The sequence below is a fragment of the Vulpes vulpes genome, chromosome 6, assembly GCF_048418805.1.
Source record: "Vulpes vulpes isolate BD-2025 chromosome 6, VulVul3, whole genome shotgun sequence".
Taxonomy (NCBI): domain Eukaryota; kingdom Metazoa; phylum Chordata; class Mammalia; order Carnivora; family Canidae; genus Vulpes; species Vulpes vulpes.
This window is the reverse complement of record NC_132785.1, coordinates 120,417,297-120,432,579: the sequence shown is the minus strand read 5'-3', so window position 1 is coordinate 120,432,579 and position 15,283 is coordinate 120,417,297. Positions and strand designations below refer to the sequence as shown.

Below are 15,283 nucleotides of genomic sequence, written 5' to 3'. Positions count from 1 at the left end.
CATCAAAGATTTTTTAAAAGAATAAAAGCAACCATCAAAATACGCTTTTAGTACTTCATTTATTATGATAGTTAATGAATTAGTCACTGTTTTCCAACAACTTACTTAGTAAGACTAGGTGCATGATTAAATTAATGCATCTCCCCATGTGTTTTTCATTAACAATCTGTATGTAATGAAAAGTGACTAAATTTTAAAGTCCTGTTCTCTAATGTAAATGTATTTACTCCTTGCTTATCCTTCCTTCTTGGTCTTTTTCGGTTTTCTTTTTTTTCACAACCATACATCTTCTTAGGTTTCTTATTTAATAACTGACATGCCATTTGCTTAAAGATTTTACTTGTTCTTCTAATTTACCCTATTGTGACTAATCTAGCATGATTTTTAATAGGGTTCATGTTTATTCTCCGCATAAGTGAACCTTCTTCTGAGCTGCATCAGAATCCAATTTGTGTGTGTTTGTATAACTTTGGTAGTGGCTTTTTTTTTTTTAATTCCTTGCATTTAACTTTCTTCTCTCTTTACCATATTCACCTACCTATTCATAATACTCTCCTTTAACTGTAGTAGGAAGATATTCAAACTTTGCAGTTTACTATATTAGTATAATTTATGCTTGAGAAAAAATAAAATTAAACAACTTCTTAAATTAAGACTATGATTTCTTTCTAGGAGGAAAAGAAGTGACAAACAAAGAAGAAATAAAAGGTGTTCATTGGGCTTCATGGACATGTGTTTCAGGCCTTGAAGTAAATGGAATTTGGCCCAAGTATTCAGATATCAATGATATAAATTCAGTAGATGGAAATTACATTGGCCAAGTTTTAGTTACAGCTGATGACTATGGAATTATAAAATTATTCCGATATCCTTGTTTGAGAAAAGGTATCTTTTCTTTTCAAAATACTATTAAGTCTGTTATAAAAGACTTTTGCGTTCTTTTTTTTTTTAAGATTTTATTAATTTATTCATGAGGGATACTCAGAGAGAGAGGCAGAGATATAGGCAGAAGGAGAAGCAGGCTCCCTGTAAGGATCCCGGTACAGGACTCAATCCTGGACGCCAGGATTATGCCCTGAGCCAAAAGCAGACACTCAACCTCTAAGCCACCCAGGCATCCTAAGACTTTTAAGTTCTTGTAGAAAATTAATTTTGAGGTCAATAAAATATTTTTTTAAAAGATTTTATCTATTTATTCATGAGAGAGACAGAAAGAGAGAGAGAGAGGCAGAGACACAGGCAAAGGGAGAAACAGGCTCCATTCAAGGAGCCCGATGTGGGACTCTATCCCAGGACCCTGGGATCACAACCTGAGCCAAGGCAGATGCCTAACCGCTGAGCCACCCAGGCATCCCAGGGTTTATATTTTTTGGAATACATGTACTGATTAATTAGTGAAGGGTTGCATGAAAATGAGCAAAATTAGCTATATTTTATTTTGCCAATTCAAAAAATATTGTTTGTTATTATTAATTTTGGACATGAAATCTTTATTAGAAAATTATTTTTGAATTTGTGTATTACGAATGGATTAATATATTCTCTCTTTTTAAACAATCATTTTTCCCATTTCCAGAATTGTTTGATATAGCCAAACTATGCAATGATGATTATATACTTTTGTTATGACTTAATACCTTTAATCATTTAACTCATTGAACATAGATCTTTGAGAAGACATTTTTTATATTCCTTTTTCTCAAGAATTCTGATGAAGTAGTCAGCTCTACAAGTTCAGGTCACAGTTTGGAACCTGTTGGTTTGTTGGTTGGTTTTCATGTACACATGTGTTTTTGCTTAAATCTGTAACATATATTGTTCTAACATTTGTATACTTTGTATAACAGAGTAAGAAAAATAAGGAGTCTTATTGATTATTTTCTACACATTTTCTGTATCACCTTTTTCTCTTGGATCTCAAACAATATTAACCATTCTGTTGATAGACTTGGAGATAATTAAATGAAACACTGTATTAGTTACTTATTTATCCCATGCCTGTTCCATAAAGTATTTGAGTCGGCTTATAACAAGTCCATAAGTACTAAAATAGTTATATAACTATATAAAAATTAGTATCTGGAAATTAGTTTCCTGAAAACCAAAGCAATACAAAATACAGAATGATACAAAAATAAAGAAAAGTGGGGCACAAAATAATTTTCACCATAGCTATTTTTTTTAACTTGTTGATTATAGTTGACACACAGTTTGCTTGCTTGTTTGTTTCACTAAACTTGTCCCAACATGGGGTTCGAACTTATGACTCCAAGATCAGGAGTACCAACTGAGCCAGCCAGGTGTGCCCCTCATCAAAGCATTTTTTTACTATTCAGGGAAAGCAAAGTTTTTTTCTAAAATTTAGTTTTCAAAGAATTCTTTCCCACAGTATGGAGCTTTAGATTAAGTACAGTGAGCATATTCCTAGAGCATTAACGTCTGTAGCAAATGTAGTAATGATTTTTACTGGGTTATTGATAAAAGCTTTTGGATGAATGTTAAAATTCAGTTCAGTAAAAAGGTGATTATGGGAATAGCTGGAATAACTGTATTTAAATAGATCATTGATGTCAAACTTAAGAGCCTCGTTCTCCCAGAAGTCTATGCTAGCATTTCTGTTGTGCCTTTATAGTAAAATGGTAAATTCCAGATCTTGCCACCTGTACCATGTTGTTGATTCCTGCTTGCAGGGTGTCAGCTTCCTAGGTGCCTGTGAAATTGCATCCATAAGTAATGCTAAGTGTATTAATAAAGGCTAGCTAACTCTCTAATAATTAAAATACCCTGTTTCTGAATCCTACCTTATAGCCAGGACATGAGAGTTACCAGGCACAACAGATTTTATTATGACTCAAAATAAGACCTGCTTAGTTAGAAGGTGTGTGAAATTCAGTAAGATTAATCACAATGATCCTGATCTTAGACATTGCTTCTACTCACTGTTTCATATGCAAACTCTCTACAAAGACAAAAATAATTTTCTGAGCATTCTTAGTCAAGTGAATGGGATTTATTGGCAATTTTTATGTTTTGCAGCTTATTGACAGTATTTTTATTGCACGATAATTTTACTTCATTTTTTTAAAAAGATTTTATTTGGGCAGCCCCGGTGGCACAGCGGTTTGGCGCCGCCTGCAGCTCAGGGTGTGATCCTGGAGACCCTGGATCAAGTCCCACGTCAGGCTCTCTGCATGGAGCCTGCTTCTCCCTCTGCCTGTGTCTCTGCCTCTCATTCTCTCTCTGTGTCTCTATGAATAAATAAATAAAAAATCTTAAAAAAAAAAGATTTTATTTATTTGAGAGAGCGACAGAGAGTACATGAGCGGATGGCAGAGGGGAGCGCAGAGCAAGAAGCAGACTCCCCACTGAGCAGGGAACCTGACATGAGGCTCAATTCAGGACCCTGAGATCATGCTGAGCCGAAGGCAGCCACTTAACCAATTGAGCCACCCAGGCACCCCAATTTTTCTTCATTTTAAAAATTTATAGTAATCTAAATTGTGGGAATATTTTACTGAAGTCTCAGAAAATTAGTCTTGTCCAGTCACTGCTTCAATAATATAAATTGTTTTCCTTATTTTTCTTTTTATTAGATTTTTGTGAGAAATCTATTTTATAATAAAGGTTTTTATTTCTAGGTACTTGTTGAGTTAGCTTGAGAAGACCATGTATAAGTAATCGGAAGAACAGAAGATAGGATGTAACTACTGCATCTTCAAAGAATTAACAGAAATATTTTAAGATTCTGAATTTACATACTTGCATAAAGTTAGCAGTATTACTAGAAAAATTATCATTTAGATTAGTAACAAAGTTGTACATTCTTTCATACATTAAGTTGTACTATTGATCCAACTTAAGTTTGGGAAAATAATGTGTCTACTGTACTAACACATGTTAGATAACCACATAAGTAAATACTCGTTACATTCCAAGGAGTGCAGCTTTTACACAATGTGGAAGTAAATAATAGAAATAGCTTATATTGTAGAATCATTCAAACACACAAGATTAGCTCAATGAGAATGATCCTCTTCCACATTTAGCCCTCTTGAATCCTAGCCCAAAGCATTACTTCTCCTTTTTTCCCCCCATTATTATCCTCTGTCTAAATTCTTTTGCTTTTGACAGTAATTTCTCTCAAATAATCATACTTTTCCCAGACAGCAGTATATGGTCTATGGTAAAGGGTGAGGTGGCAGGAGTGTGGGAGGCTGGAGAGGTGAAGACGGTTGTTGCTGTAAGCTAACACCTCCATCATTGTTAATAGTTGTCAAAGACTTTCTACTTCTTGACAGATGAAAATTTGTATTTGGTAAAAATCTTTCTTTAGATTTGATAAGAAAATTCATTGGACAAACAAACATCGAACAGAAAACATTTATGTTAGAAATTTACTTGGGACTTGTTTTCTTTCTTTTTTTTTTTTTCTTAAGATTTTATTTATTTATTCATGAGAGGCAGAGAGAGGCAGAGACATAGGCAGATGGAGAAGCAAGCTCCATGTAGGGAGCCTGATGTGGGACTCGATCCCTGGACTCCAGGATCACTCCCTGGGCTGAAGGCAGGTGCTAAACCCCTGAGCCATGGCTCAGGGATCCCCATGGGACTTGTTTTCTAAGATTCATCCATATTGTTGTATGTAGTTCTAGTATATTCTTCCTGGTGGTAAAATACTGTGTTGTGAATATATGATATAATTCATGCATTTATTCTCCTGTGATGGACATCTGGGTCATTTCCAGTTTTTTTGCTATTATACACAAGTTTCTCAAAGATGTATACTTAGGAGTGAAATTGCTAGATCATAGAGAATTTATAAGAAAATGCCAAATTATTTTCCAAAGTGGTTATACCATTTTAAGAAGCCTGCTGATCCAGGTCCTTTTCAGCACTTGGCATTGCCACACTTACTAATTTGTGCAAATCTAATTTGTGGTCTTAATTTACAACTGTCTACTGAGATCGAGCATCTTTCCCATTATTTTTTGGTTTTCTGCATTTCCTCTTTTGTCAGACACAGGTTGCTATCTTTTGCCTGTTTTTCTATAGAATTTTATGAATTTGTTGAAGTTTTTTCACATATTCCAGGTACAAATGATTTGTATTTTTTATGGGTTGCAAATGTCTTTTCCTAGTTTGATTTACTATAATTATTATACCTTATTATAATTGTTATAATGACTTATAATAATTATTGATTATATCCTTTGTTGACCAGTTGTTAACTTCAGTGTAGTTGAATCTGTTTATCTCCTTTATTTAATGAATAGTTCTGTCTTGTGTATTAAAATATTATTATACTAGGGTCAGAAAGGTAGTCTCAGGCAGCCTGGGTGGCTCAGTGGTTTAGCACCACCTTCAGCCCAGGGTGTGATCCTGGAGACCCGGGATCGAGTCCCACGTCGGGCTCCCTGCATGGAGCCTGCTTCTCCCTCTGCCTGTGTCTCTGCCTCTCTTTCTCTGTCTCTCATGAGTAATAAATAAAATCTTTCAAAATAAAAAAAAAAAAAGAAAGGTAGTCTCATATATTTTATAAAGAAGTATTAAGGTCAGGGTACCTGGCTGGCTCAGTTCAAGGAGCATCTGACTCTTGATCTTGGGGTTGCAAGTTCGAGCTCCACATTAAGGGTGGAGGTTACTTAAAAACAAAAAATATATATATATATTTAAGTAAGAGGATTAAGGTCATTAAAACATAAATAGGAAAAAATCTTGTTAAATTGCTACAACTTTTTGGAGAGATTTAGCTCATATTAATTTTGTGTTAATATGCTTTAAAATAAATTATTTTTGGGATCCCTGGGTGGCTCAGCAGTTTGGTGCCTGCCTTCAGCCCAGGGCGTGATCCTGGAGTCCTGGGATCAAGTCCCACATCAGGCTCCCTGCAAGGAGCCTGCTTCTCCCTCTGCCTGCCTCTCTCTCTCTCTCTCTCTCTCTGTGTGTGTATGTGTGTGTGTCTCATGAATAAATAAAATCTTAAAATAAAATAAAATAAATTATTTAAGAAATAGGATCATCAAAACAGAAATATTTCACCAAGAATTATTATTCCCGTCTCCTTTAAATTAGGGAAGTTTCTATGACCGTTCTAGCTTGCTTTGATAAATCATTTCTCTGAGATATTAGTTGTAATTGATGGCATACTCTTTAGGCCTTAACTATTCTTTTATCATTTCCTGTCATAGGCCAGAGTTTTCATAGTTAAGGGACTTTGAGAGCTTATAACCTAATTTACGTTAGAGTGGAATTGGAGTCCAACAGAGGTTAAATGATATGCTCGAGCTCCTGTGCTATTAAGCCATCAAGCTGACACTTAAGCTCTAGTGTTTTTATTCCAACTCTAATATTCTTTACACATCATCCTTTTATAATTAGAAGAGTTAGAGTTATGTTCATCCCCTCTCATTTCCTTCACTACTCTTCCTCCCTTCTCTATAATCTAGTATTCCAACTCAACTGTACAGGCATAGTAAGGGGAAATGTGATCTTTTTCTTTTTCTTTCTTTATCTTTATTCAAATATATAATGAATACTTCCTACATACCAGGCACTAGGGATTTAGAGTAAACAAGATTCCACTCCTCTCTAAGGAGCTAATAAGTTTATTACAAGAATTAGCAAGTAACTGACCATTACATTTCAATGTCAGTATAATCACATAGGGTAATGCCAGGGAATCTGGGAAACATATAGGATGATATACTTGGTCTTGAGTCAGAGACATTTCACAAAAGATATGATATCTAGGTTCACTTTTAAAATACCTGTTTATCATAGTTAAATAAGTAGTTCTGGTTATTAGATAATTATTAATATAGCCCCTTTAATTAGAATAATTGGCTTCTGGGATGCCTGGGTGGCTCAGCGGTTGGGCGTCTGCCTTTGGCTCAAGGTGCAATCCAGGATCGAGTCCCACATCGGGCTCCTTGCATGGAGCCTGCTTCTCCCTCTGTCTATGTCTCTGCTTCTCTCTGTGTGTGTCTCTCATGAATAAATAAATAAAATCTTTTTTAAAAAAAGGGGGATCCCTGGGTGGCTTAGCAGTTTAGCGCCTGCCTTTGGCCCAGGGCATGATCCTGGAGCCTGGGGATCAAGTCCCGTGTTGAGCTCCCGGCATGGAGCCTGCCTCTCCCTCTGCCTGTGTCTCTGCCTCTCTCTCTCTCTCTCTCTCTCTCTCTATCATAAATATATAAAATCTTTTTTAAAAAATTAAAAAAAGAAAGAATTGGCTTCTCTTAGATATATTCTACAACTTTTTTGTTAACCTGCCTTCGTTCTTCTAGAGAGATTGATCTTTGAATTGTCACAGAATATAATTTGTTTTTTTTGTTTTTTTTTTAATTTTTATTTATGATAGTCACAGAGAGAGGGAGAGAGAGGCAGAGACACAGGCAGAGGGAGAAGCAGGCTCCATGCACCGGGAGCCCGATGTGGGATTCGATCCCGGGTCTCCAGGATCGCGCCCTGAGCCAAAGGCAGGCGCCAAACCGCTGCGCCACCCAGGGATCCCACAGAATATAATTTGGAAGGGATTTACAGGATTATTTACATCTTTCTTGGGTCTGTTGCCCAATATAGTTTATTCTAATAGATCCTCATACAGCTCTTCTTCATGTACCTAAACATGACATTAGTACATCTTAAAAACTTGGACTTTGGTTTGCTGGAATCTCTGGCTTTACCTTTTAAGACTCTCTGGTGGCTAAGAGTACTTAAAAGACCCCATTGAAGAAAGTCATAATGAAATCCATTTTGATGGGCAAATAATGCATTCTCATATAAAGGAATGGGACTAAATCTTACCTTATTAGGCTTTCCTAGGTGAACTGTGGCAAGTTACCCATCTATCAAGTTAGTGACTTCTATTAAGCTACATTAAAAAATTGGTTCCTAAAATATCAGCATTGTTATTAAGCAGCAAATTGTAATTTAGATGAGCTTTGTTCAAATCTTTTATGCTTTAAGATGGCTATCCCTTAACTCATGGCCAAGGTGAAAGTTTAACTCCAGATTTTAATTGATGGAGCTTTGCCATCCTGACAGGCCTTTTATAACTTAATTTAAAAATTTTAAAATGGGTTTTCTGGGTGGCTCAGTCAGTTGAGCATCTGCCTTTGGCTCAGGGTCATGATGCTGGGGTCCTGGCGGATCCAGGGAGCATTGGGCTCCCTGCTAGGTGGGGAGCTTCTCCTACTGCTCCCTCTGCTTATGTGTGCGTGCTCGCGCGCTCTGTCTCTCTCTCGTAAATAGAAAATTCCTAACAATGTATATAAATAAAATTAAAATAAAAAATAAAAAATTTAAAACATTCTCAAAATGAATCCAAACATTATTGTATCCAGTATACTCCAATAGGGATGTGTGTGTGTGTGTGTGTGTGTGTATTGCCAAATATCAGGCTATCTAAGCAGGATATAGAAAATGTTTTCTGACTTTAGAACCACAAAAATGGTTCTTGTCACACAGGTGTTTTGTTTTGAATTAACAGCAAAGTTAGTTCCTTTACAGTTAGAGAAATATGGTGTATACCACCTTTAAAATGTTTATTTTATTATTTATTTTTGACAGAGAGAGGATCCTGGGATCATGACCTGAGCCAAAGGCAGAAGCTCAACTGACTGAGCTACCTAGGCACCCTCTTTTTATATTATTTAAATTTAATTTGTGATGTACACTACCTTAACCAAATGATATAACTTAATGTGACTAATGATAGAACTGTGCCCCTTGAAACGATGTATCCAAAAGGATCCAATATCACCTATGCCAAAAAACACACCATCTGAATCTAATTATGAAGAAACATTAGACAAACTTACACTGAAGAACATTATACAAAATATATAAATTTAAAGAACTACAATAAGGGACAGTTTTGGGGACAGCTGGGCATATTTTACTTCAGTGAAAATGATGTATTACATTGATTTTTGACCGTGAACCAACCTGCATTCCTGGCATGAATCCCATTTGATTATGTTTTGTATTCCTCTTTATATGTCGCTGTATTAAGTTTGAAAGTATGTTGTTGATAGCTTAAGTTTTAAAAGGATCCTCTGGCTGTTGGGGCTGGGAGTAGTCAGGGTGAAGTAGACTGGTTCAATTTTGCTTAAAACAAAAGGCCTCAGGCCAAAACATTCAAATTTTCATATAATGGAAAAAGTTGATGCCTTTGTGGCTGCAGGCTTTTCTCAAAGCAGTAAGAAAATGCCTCACAACCCTTGTGGTTCCTAACTAATTATATTGTGAATCAGTAGAGGAAATACTTACATCCCTTAGTGTAGACTCATTCATTTATTCATTCAACAAATTTTTGAATTAATATTTTTACCCTTTGATCATGATTAAGATAATGGAGGACGTATTGATTCAAGTATAGAAATTGTTGTTTGAAAAAAAAAAGAAATTGTTGTTTGATGTGATATTTTTGGGCATTGGCATTCATCAATTTAAAGGCATATTTTTTGTTATAGGGGCCAAGTTTAAAAAATATATTGGCCATTCGGCTCACGTAACTAATGTCAGATGGTCACATGACTATCAGTGGGTTATTTCTATTGGTGGAGCAGATCACTCTGTCTTTCAGTGGAAATTTATTCCTGAAAGAAAATTAAAAGATGCTCTTCACATAGCACCCCAAGGTGAGTAGTATACACTGCTTAAATCGTTTTTCTGTCAAAAAACTTCAGTAACCCCAAAATAACGATTTTACTATTGTAGTGTAATCTAGCCTTATAATTAACAGGACAGTGTCTTATTATTATATTATTAGTGGATTTTGTACATTAAAATACTAGGCATATATGTTTAGAATACAAAGTACTTTTGCATGCACTTTAATCTACCCAGTGATGACTGATAAAACCATTACATTATCAAAACAAACATTTAATGTATTCTTGGGGAGATAGGTACCTAGGTTTCTTTTTTTTTTTTTTTTTAAGATTTTATTTATTTATTCATGAGAGACACAGTGAGGCAGAGACCCAGGCAGAAGAAGAGGCAGGCTCCATTGGAGGGAGCCTGACATGGGACTTGATCCCAGGTCTCCAGGATCACACCCTGGGCTGAAGGTGGCGCTAACCTGCTGAGCCACCCGGGCTGCCCAATACCTAGGTTTCATATATGGTTTTTCTGAGAAAGAAAAATTATCTAATATCAATTCATTTGTTGCATATAGTATTTTCTAGATATTTTTCATGTTAAGTTATATTCACTTATGTTTGAACTAACATTTAAGTTTGATGTAGCAGTCACTGGGTACCAGTGAAGGGACTTAAAGTAGCTGTTGAGTTTGCAGTGAGTGAAGAAGATAATCTGTAGTACAGTTTATTGACATCTATGTCACTTTGAATAGGTCATTTCATTTGATTGTTTTATGGCTTGTTACCATGTCAGTTGACACAGTCAGCTCTTAATCATTAATTTTACAGTGCTGTTTTGAAAATGAATGTTCTTCAAACAAGTAATATTTCATTTTTTTAAATTACAGAAAGTCTGGCTGACTCTAATAGTGATGAATCAGATTCAGATATGTCTGATGTTCCAGAGCTGGATTCTGAAATTGAACAAGAGACTCAGCTTACCTACCGTCGGCAGGTAATTATCATCACATGATTTTTTTCCAAAAGTGTATTTTCTTATTTATCTTTCTCCCTATTGTTTGTTGATTTATTGTTATCTTTTGTGGTTTTTAATTTTCCAGGAAATATTTGTCTACTTCAGTTTTCCTTTTTTAAGAGTTAAAGTGTACTTGTGTAAAACTTTAGTTCTTTTATAATTAAATATTTGATATATCAAATATACCTGTATTGTATTTGACTATAGCTTTTTGTCACAGTACACTCCCATTTATTCTCTTTAAAATATTTTCTTAGGAAGTATAAAAATTCCATGGAACACTAAATACATATTTGTCAGTGTGATATATAGAAAATGTAAATTTGTTATTTCCAAGGAAGAAAAATTCATAAAATACCCTACTTTTTAAGATAACTGTTAAAACTTTAGTGATCAATAGCAACCATAATGTCTGAAAGTTACATTAAGAATCTATGAACAGGGCAGCCCGGGTGGCTCAGCAGTTTAGCACTTGCCTTCCGCCCAGGCCGTGATCCTGGGGACCCCGGATTGAGTCCGACATCGGGTTCCCTGCATGGAGCCTGCTTCTCCGTCTGCCTGTATCTCTGCCTCTCTCTGTGTCTCTCATGAATAAATAAATAAAATCTTTAAAAAAAAATCTATGAACATCTTTATTCTAAGAATATTTTTATTTATGTATATTATTTAAAGGTTTACAAAGAAGATCTACCTCAGCTTAAAGAACAGTACAAGGAGAAACAAAAAAGTGGTACCTCTAAAAGAAGAGAGAGGGCTCCAGGAAACAGTATTCGATTACACTTTGTTCATGGGTATGAAACAACTATTTTTCATTTATACGTTTACATTTCGGTTCACGTTTAGTAGCTCTGTGTCTTTGAGCAAGTCACTTTGCCTCCCTTTGCCTCTTTCCCCATCTGTAAAATGAACTAATAGTACCTATTTTATGGGGTTTCTGATGAGGAGTAAATAAGCCAGTGTTTGTGGTGACTTAGAATATAATCGGGCACATAATAAACACTGTATGAGTATTTATAGTAAATATACCTTATGAAAGTTTAGCATTGTTTTCATAGACATGGATCTCTTGTCTTTAAACAAATGAAGATAGGTAAAATATAAGAGATTATCATCTCCCCTAAATAATCCTGACTTGGAATTATATTGTGCCTTTTAGAGAGCCTCCATTTTGCCTTTGTATTTTAATTTCAATAAAATACAATTTCTGGATTTTCTTAGAACATCTGGCAATACAGATCTCACATTTCATCCTAGAACAGCAGATTTTCCAATTCAACGCTTCCCTTTCCCTCCACCTAGTAATCATTTTCAAACCTGACTGATAAGGCTTTCAGAAATTTAAAAAAGGATTCATTTAGTAAGAATATTTTATCTCCATTGTTAAAATACACAGTATTTCTATACAGTTACATATCATACATGGAGTTTCTTTGAAGTGCAAAAAAAGGTTGCTATAAGTGGAATTATATTGACCATTTTAGAAAAATTTGACTATTTTTTTCTGGATGTGTATAATATTTTTGAATTATTATTTGAACATTTTTAAAATATATATAATATATTCTCATGATTCAGCAATGCACATAAAAGCATACACTTTGAAAATCCTTCTCCCAGGGAGCCCCCCTCTGCTTGCTAGATGAGATATTGCCTGTTTTATGAATCTTTTAATAAAACCAATTAGATCTTCAAAAAAAAGAAAAAATCTTCCCAGCTCTGCCCTTCCAGGCATCATTTTTCATCCTCCCAGGGCAGTCCTATACCTTTTCACTTGTAAAAATCAACAATTTTTATTTTATAGTACACAAATTTGATATTGCACTTATGGAAATAGTATAAAATATATGTAGTATAAAATAGATGTAGTATACTACATATACCTTTCTGCACCTTGCTTTTTTCATTCAGTATTATAGCATAGATTTAGCTATTCATAATCAGAACAATTCATAAAAGTTTATGGAATTTAAGATATTTGTATTTTGTTTTATTTCAATATCTTATAAAACTGGAAATTGAATGACCTAAAAGGTACCTGCTTCTCTTTATAGTCCATATTTACCAGATAAAAGTTGAAGGTTAATTTTATATGATGTTTTCTATTTTCAGTTACAGAGGTTATGACTGTCGAAGTAATCTGTTTTATACTCAAATTGGTGAGATTGTGTACCATGTAGCAGCAGTGGGTGTCATTTACAATCGGCAACAGAACACGCAGCGCTTTTACCTGGGTCATGATGATGATATTCTCTGCCTGGCTATTCATCCTTTGAAAGACTATGTGGCAACAGGGCAGGTAGGTTAGACCTTTGTTTGGGTTTATATTTAGTCCACTTAAAAAAAATCTATCTTTTGTTTTTTAGGAAATGAAGAATAAAGAATTCTTTAGAATGGGATTTTATTTCATATCATAAATAAAATGTATTCCAACTTTTTTCCTACAGTTTTCCTTTGAGTTTTATTGTTTTGATTATTATTACTTTTTTATTTAGAACTAAGAGCTCTGGCTTATCTTCTTTCTGGCAGGATATATTTTTTAAAATTTGTGAGTAAACATAGAAAACAAAGACTAGAAACCTGGTTTCTTTGAGTTATTTAAAATAATAAAATTAGGGACACCTGGTGGCTCAGTGGTTGAGCATCTGCCTTCAGCTCAGGGCATGATCCTGGAGTCCCGGGATCGAGTCCCACATCTGGCTCATTGCATGGAGCTTCCTTCTCCCTCTGCCTGTGTCTCTGCCTCTCTCATGAACAATAAATAAAATCTTTTAATAATAATAATAATTTAAAAATCTTTAAATAATAATAATAAAATTATCTAACAAATGTTATGTAACAGAATGACTGTACTAATTTCTTGGTGTGTATGATTGACCCTTGAGCAATGCAAGTTTGAAGTACATGATTCCACTCACAGGTAGATTTTTTACAGTACTATAAATGTGTTTTCCTTATGATTTTCTTAATGTTTTATTTTTTCTAGCTTACTTTATCATAAGAATATAGTACATAACACATGTAATTTACAAAATATGTGTTTACTGACTGATTCTATGGTCAACAGGTATTAATGGTTAAGATTTTGAGTCAAAAGTTATATATGGATTTTTGACTGTACAGTGATTGTAACCCCTAACCCCCACTTTGTTCAAAAGTTCAACTGTATTTTACACTCACCTCACCTCTATGAGAGTGAAACCATTTCTACATAAAAATGTGGAAAGCTTAGGCTAGAAGAAATTAAATAATTTCCCCAAAGATGTCTCACCTAGTAAATGGTAAAGCTTAAAGCTCCTTTAGTCTGTCTCACTTTTTAAATGCTGTGTAAATATACCTTCTAGGATATATTGAGGTGAGTTTGGGCATCACTGTATATAGCTTTCCTGAAAGAGAAAACTCTTCCCTATCTTTACCCCATCTTCCCTCTCTCTGTTTGTGCCTCCGTCTTGTTCTTTCTCTCTTTTTCTCCTTCCTTGACTTCCTTTTTTCTTCCATTTTTTGAAAAACATTCATAGAGTATGTGCTATGTATCAGGAAATGTGCTCAGGAAATGTGCTGGGAATATAAAGATAAATAAGCCATGCTGTTGCCATGATAAATATTCATATTCTGAGGGGGAAGGCATACATGCAAGAAATATCATGGTACAAGGTTGTAAGTATAGAGCAGAGCTTGTTAACCTTGGCACTACTGACATTTTGAGCCAGATAATCCTTTGTGGTGAGGTTAATTGCATTGTTGTATACAGTGCAATCCTATACATTGTAGGATGTCTCACAGGATCCCTGGCCTCTACCCACCAGATGTCCGTAACACCACCCATCTAGTTGTAACAACCAAAAATATCTTCACACTGTCAAATGTTCCCAGGGAGACAAAGATTATGCCCTTCTGAAAACCACTAATGTAGAGATATGCATAAATTCCTTTTGCCTTGTAAGAAAGGACTAATTGTGCCAAATAGAATCAGAGAAACCCTCATGGAGTTGATGACATTTGAGCTGAGTAGTTTACCTGAAAGGGAGGTTGAAGAAAGTGTTCTGTGTATTTGTAAAAATGGGGCAAAAATCTCCCCAAACACAGATTATTCAAAGAACTATGAGTAGTCTGAAGTATTCAAATCTTAGAAGCATGATGAAGAGCTAATTAAAAGAGTTGATGAGGGCCTGAGTGGCACCATTTATCCTTATGTTTAGTTGATAGAAAAGGTTCCTCTTAAAGCACAATTATTTTCCCATTCTGTTTGGCAAGGAGCTTGAACGTTATTTTGGTACTACTCTAATGAAGACTATATAAAATTGGTCATTTTAACTATAAGAGACTCTTAATCATAGGAAACAAAGTGAAGGTTGCTGGAGGGGAGGGGGGCAAGGAGATGGGGTGACTGGGTGATAGGTATTAAGGAGGGTACATGATGTAATGAGCTCTGGGTGTTATATAAGACTGATGAATCACTGACCTCTGCCTCTGAAATCAGTAATACATTATATGTCAATTAATTGAATTTAATTTTTTTTTTAAATCTGGTCATTTGCTACCATGAGTCTGGGATTGGAAAGACTTCGGTCCAGATTAAAAGTCAGTATGCCCACAGGACATCCCTGGATACCAACTGCAGGAGAGGCGCAAAACTTTATCTCTAGACCTCCTAAGTTTTCAG

The 15,283-nt window shown here is 35.0% G+C and overlaps 1 protein-coding gene across 3 annotated transcripts in view; it reads left to right on the top strand.

Annotated features, from left to right (window-relative positions):
- EML5 (EMAP like 5) overlaps positions 1 to 15,283 on the top strand; it is a 184,102-nt gene that overhangs the window by 69,988 nt on the left and 98,831 nt on the right. For 2 of the 3 annotated variants that reach the window (XM_072762201.1, XM_072762199.1), the window contains exons 10-14: positions 673 to 885; positions 9,477 to 9,644; positions 10,496 to 10,602; positions 11,296 to 11,414; positions 12,733 to 12,919. In XM_072762201.1, the coding sequence (XP_072618302.1) occupies positions 673 to 885; positions 9,477 to 9,644; positions 10,496 to 10,602; positions 11,296 to 11,414; positions 12,733 to 12,919 (794 nt within the window). Of the gene's footprint in view, positions 1 to 672; positions 886 to 9,476; positions 9,645 to 10,495; positions 10,603 to 11,295; positions 11,415 to 12,732; positions 12,924 to 15,283 lie in introns of all 3 variants that reach the window. The other variant, XM_072762200.1, reaches the window with a different exon arrangement.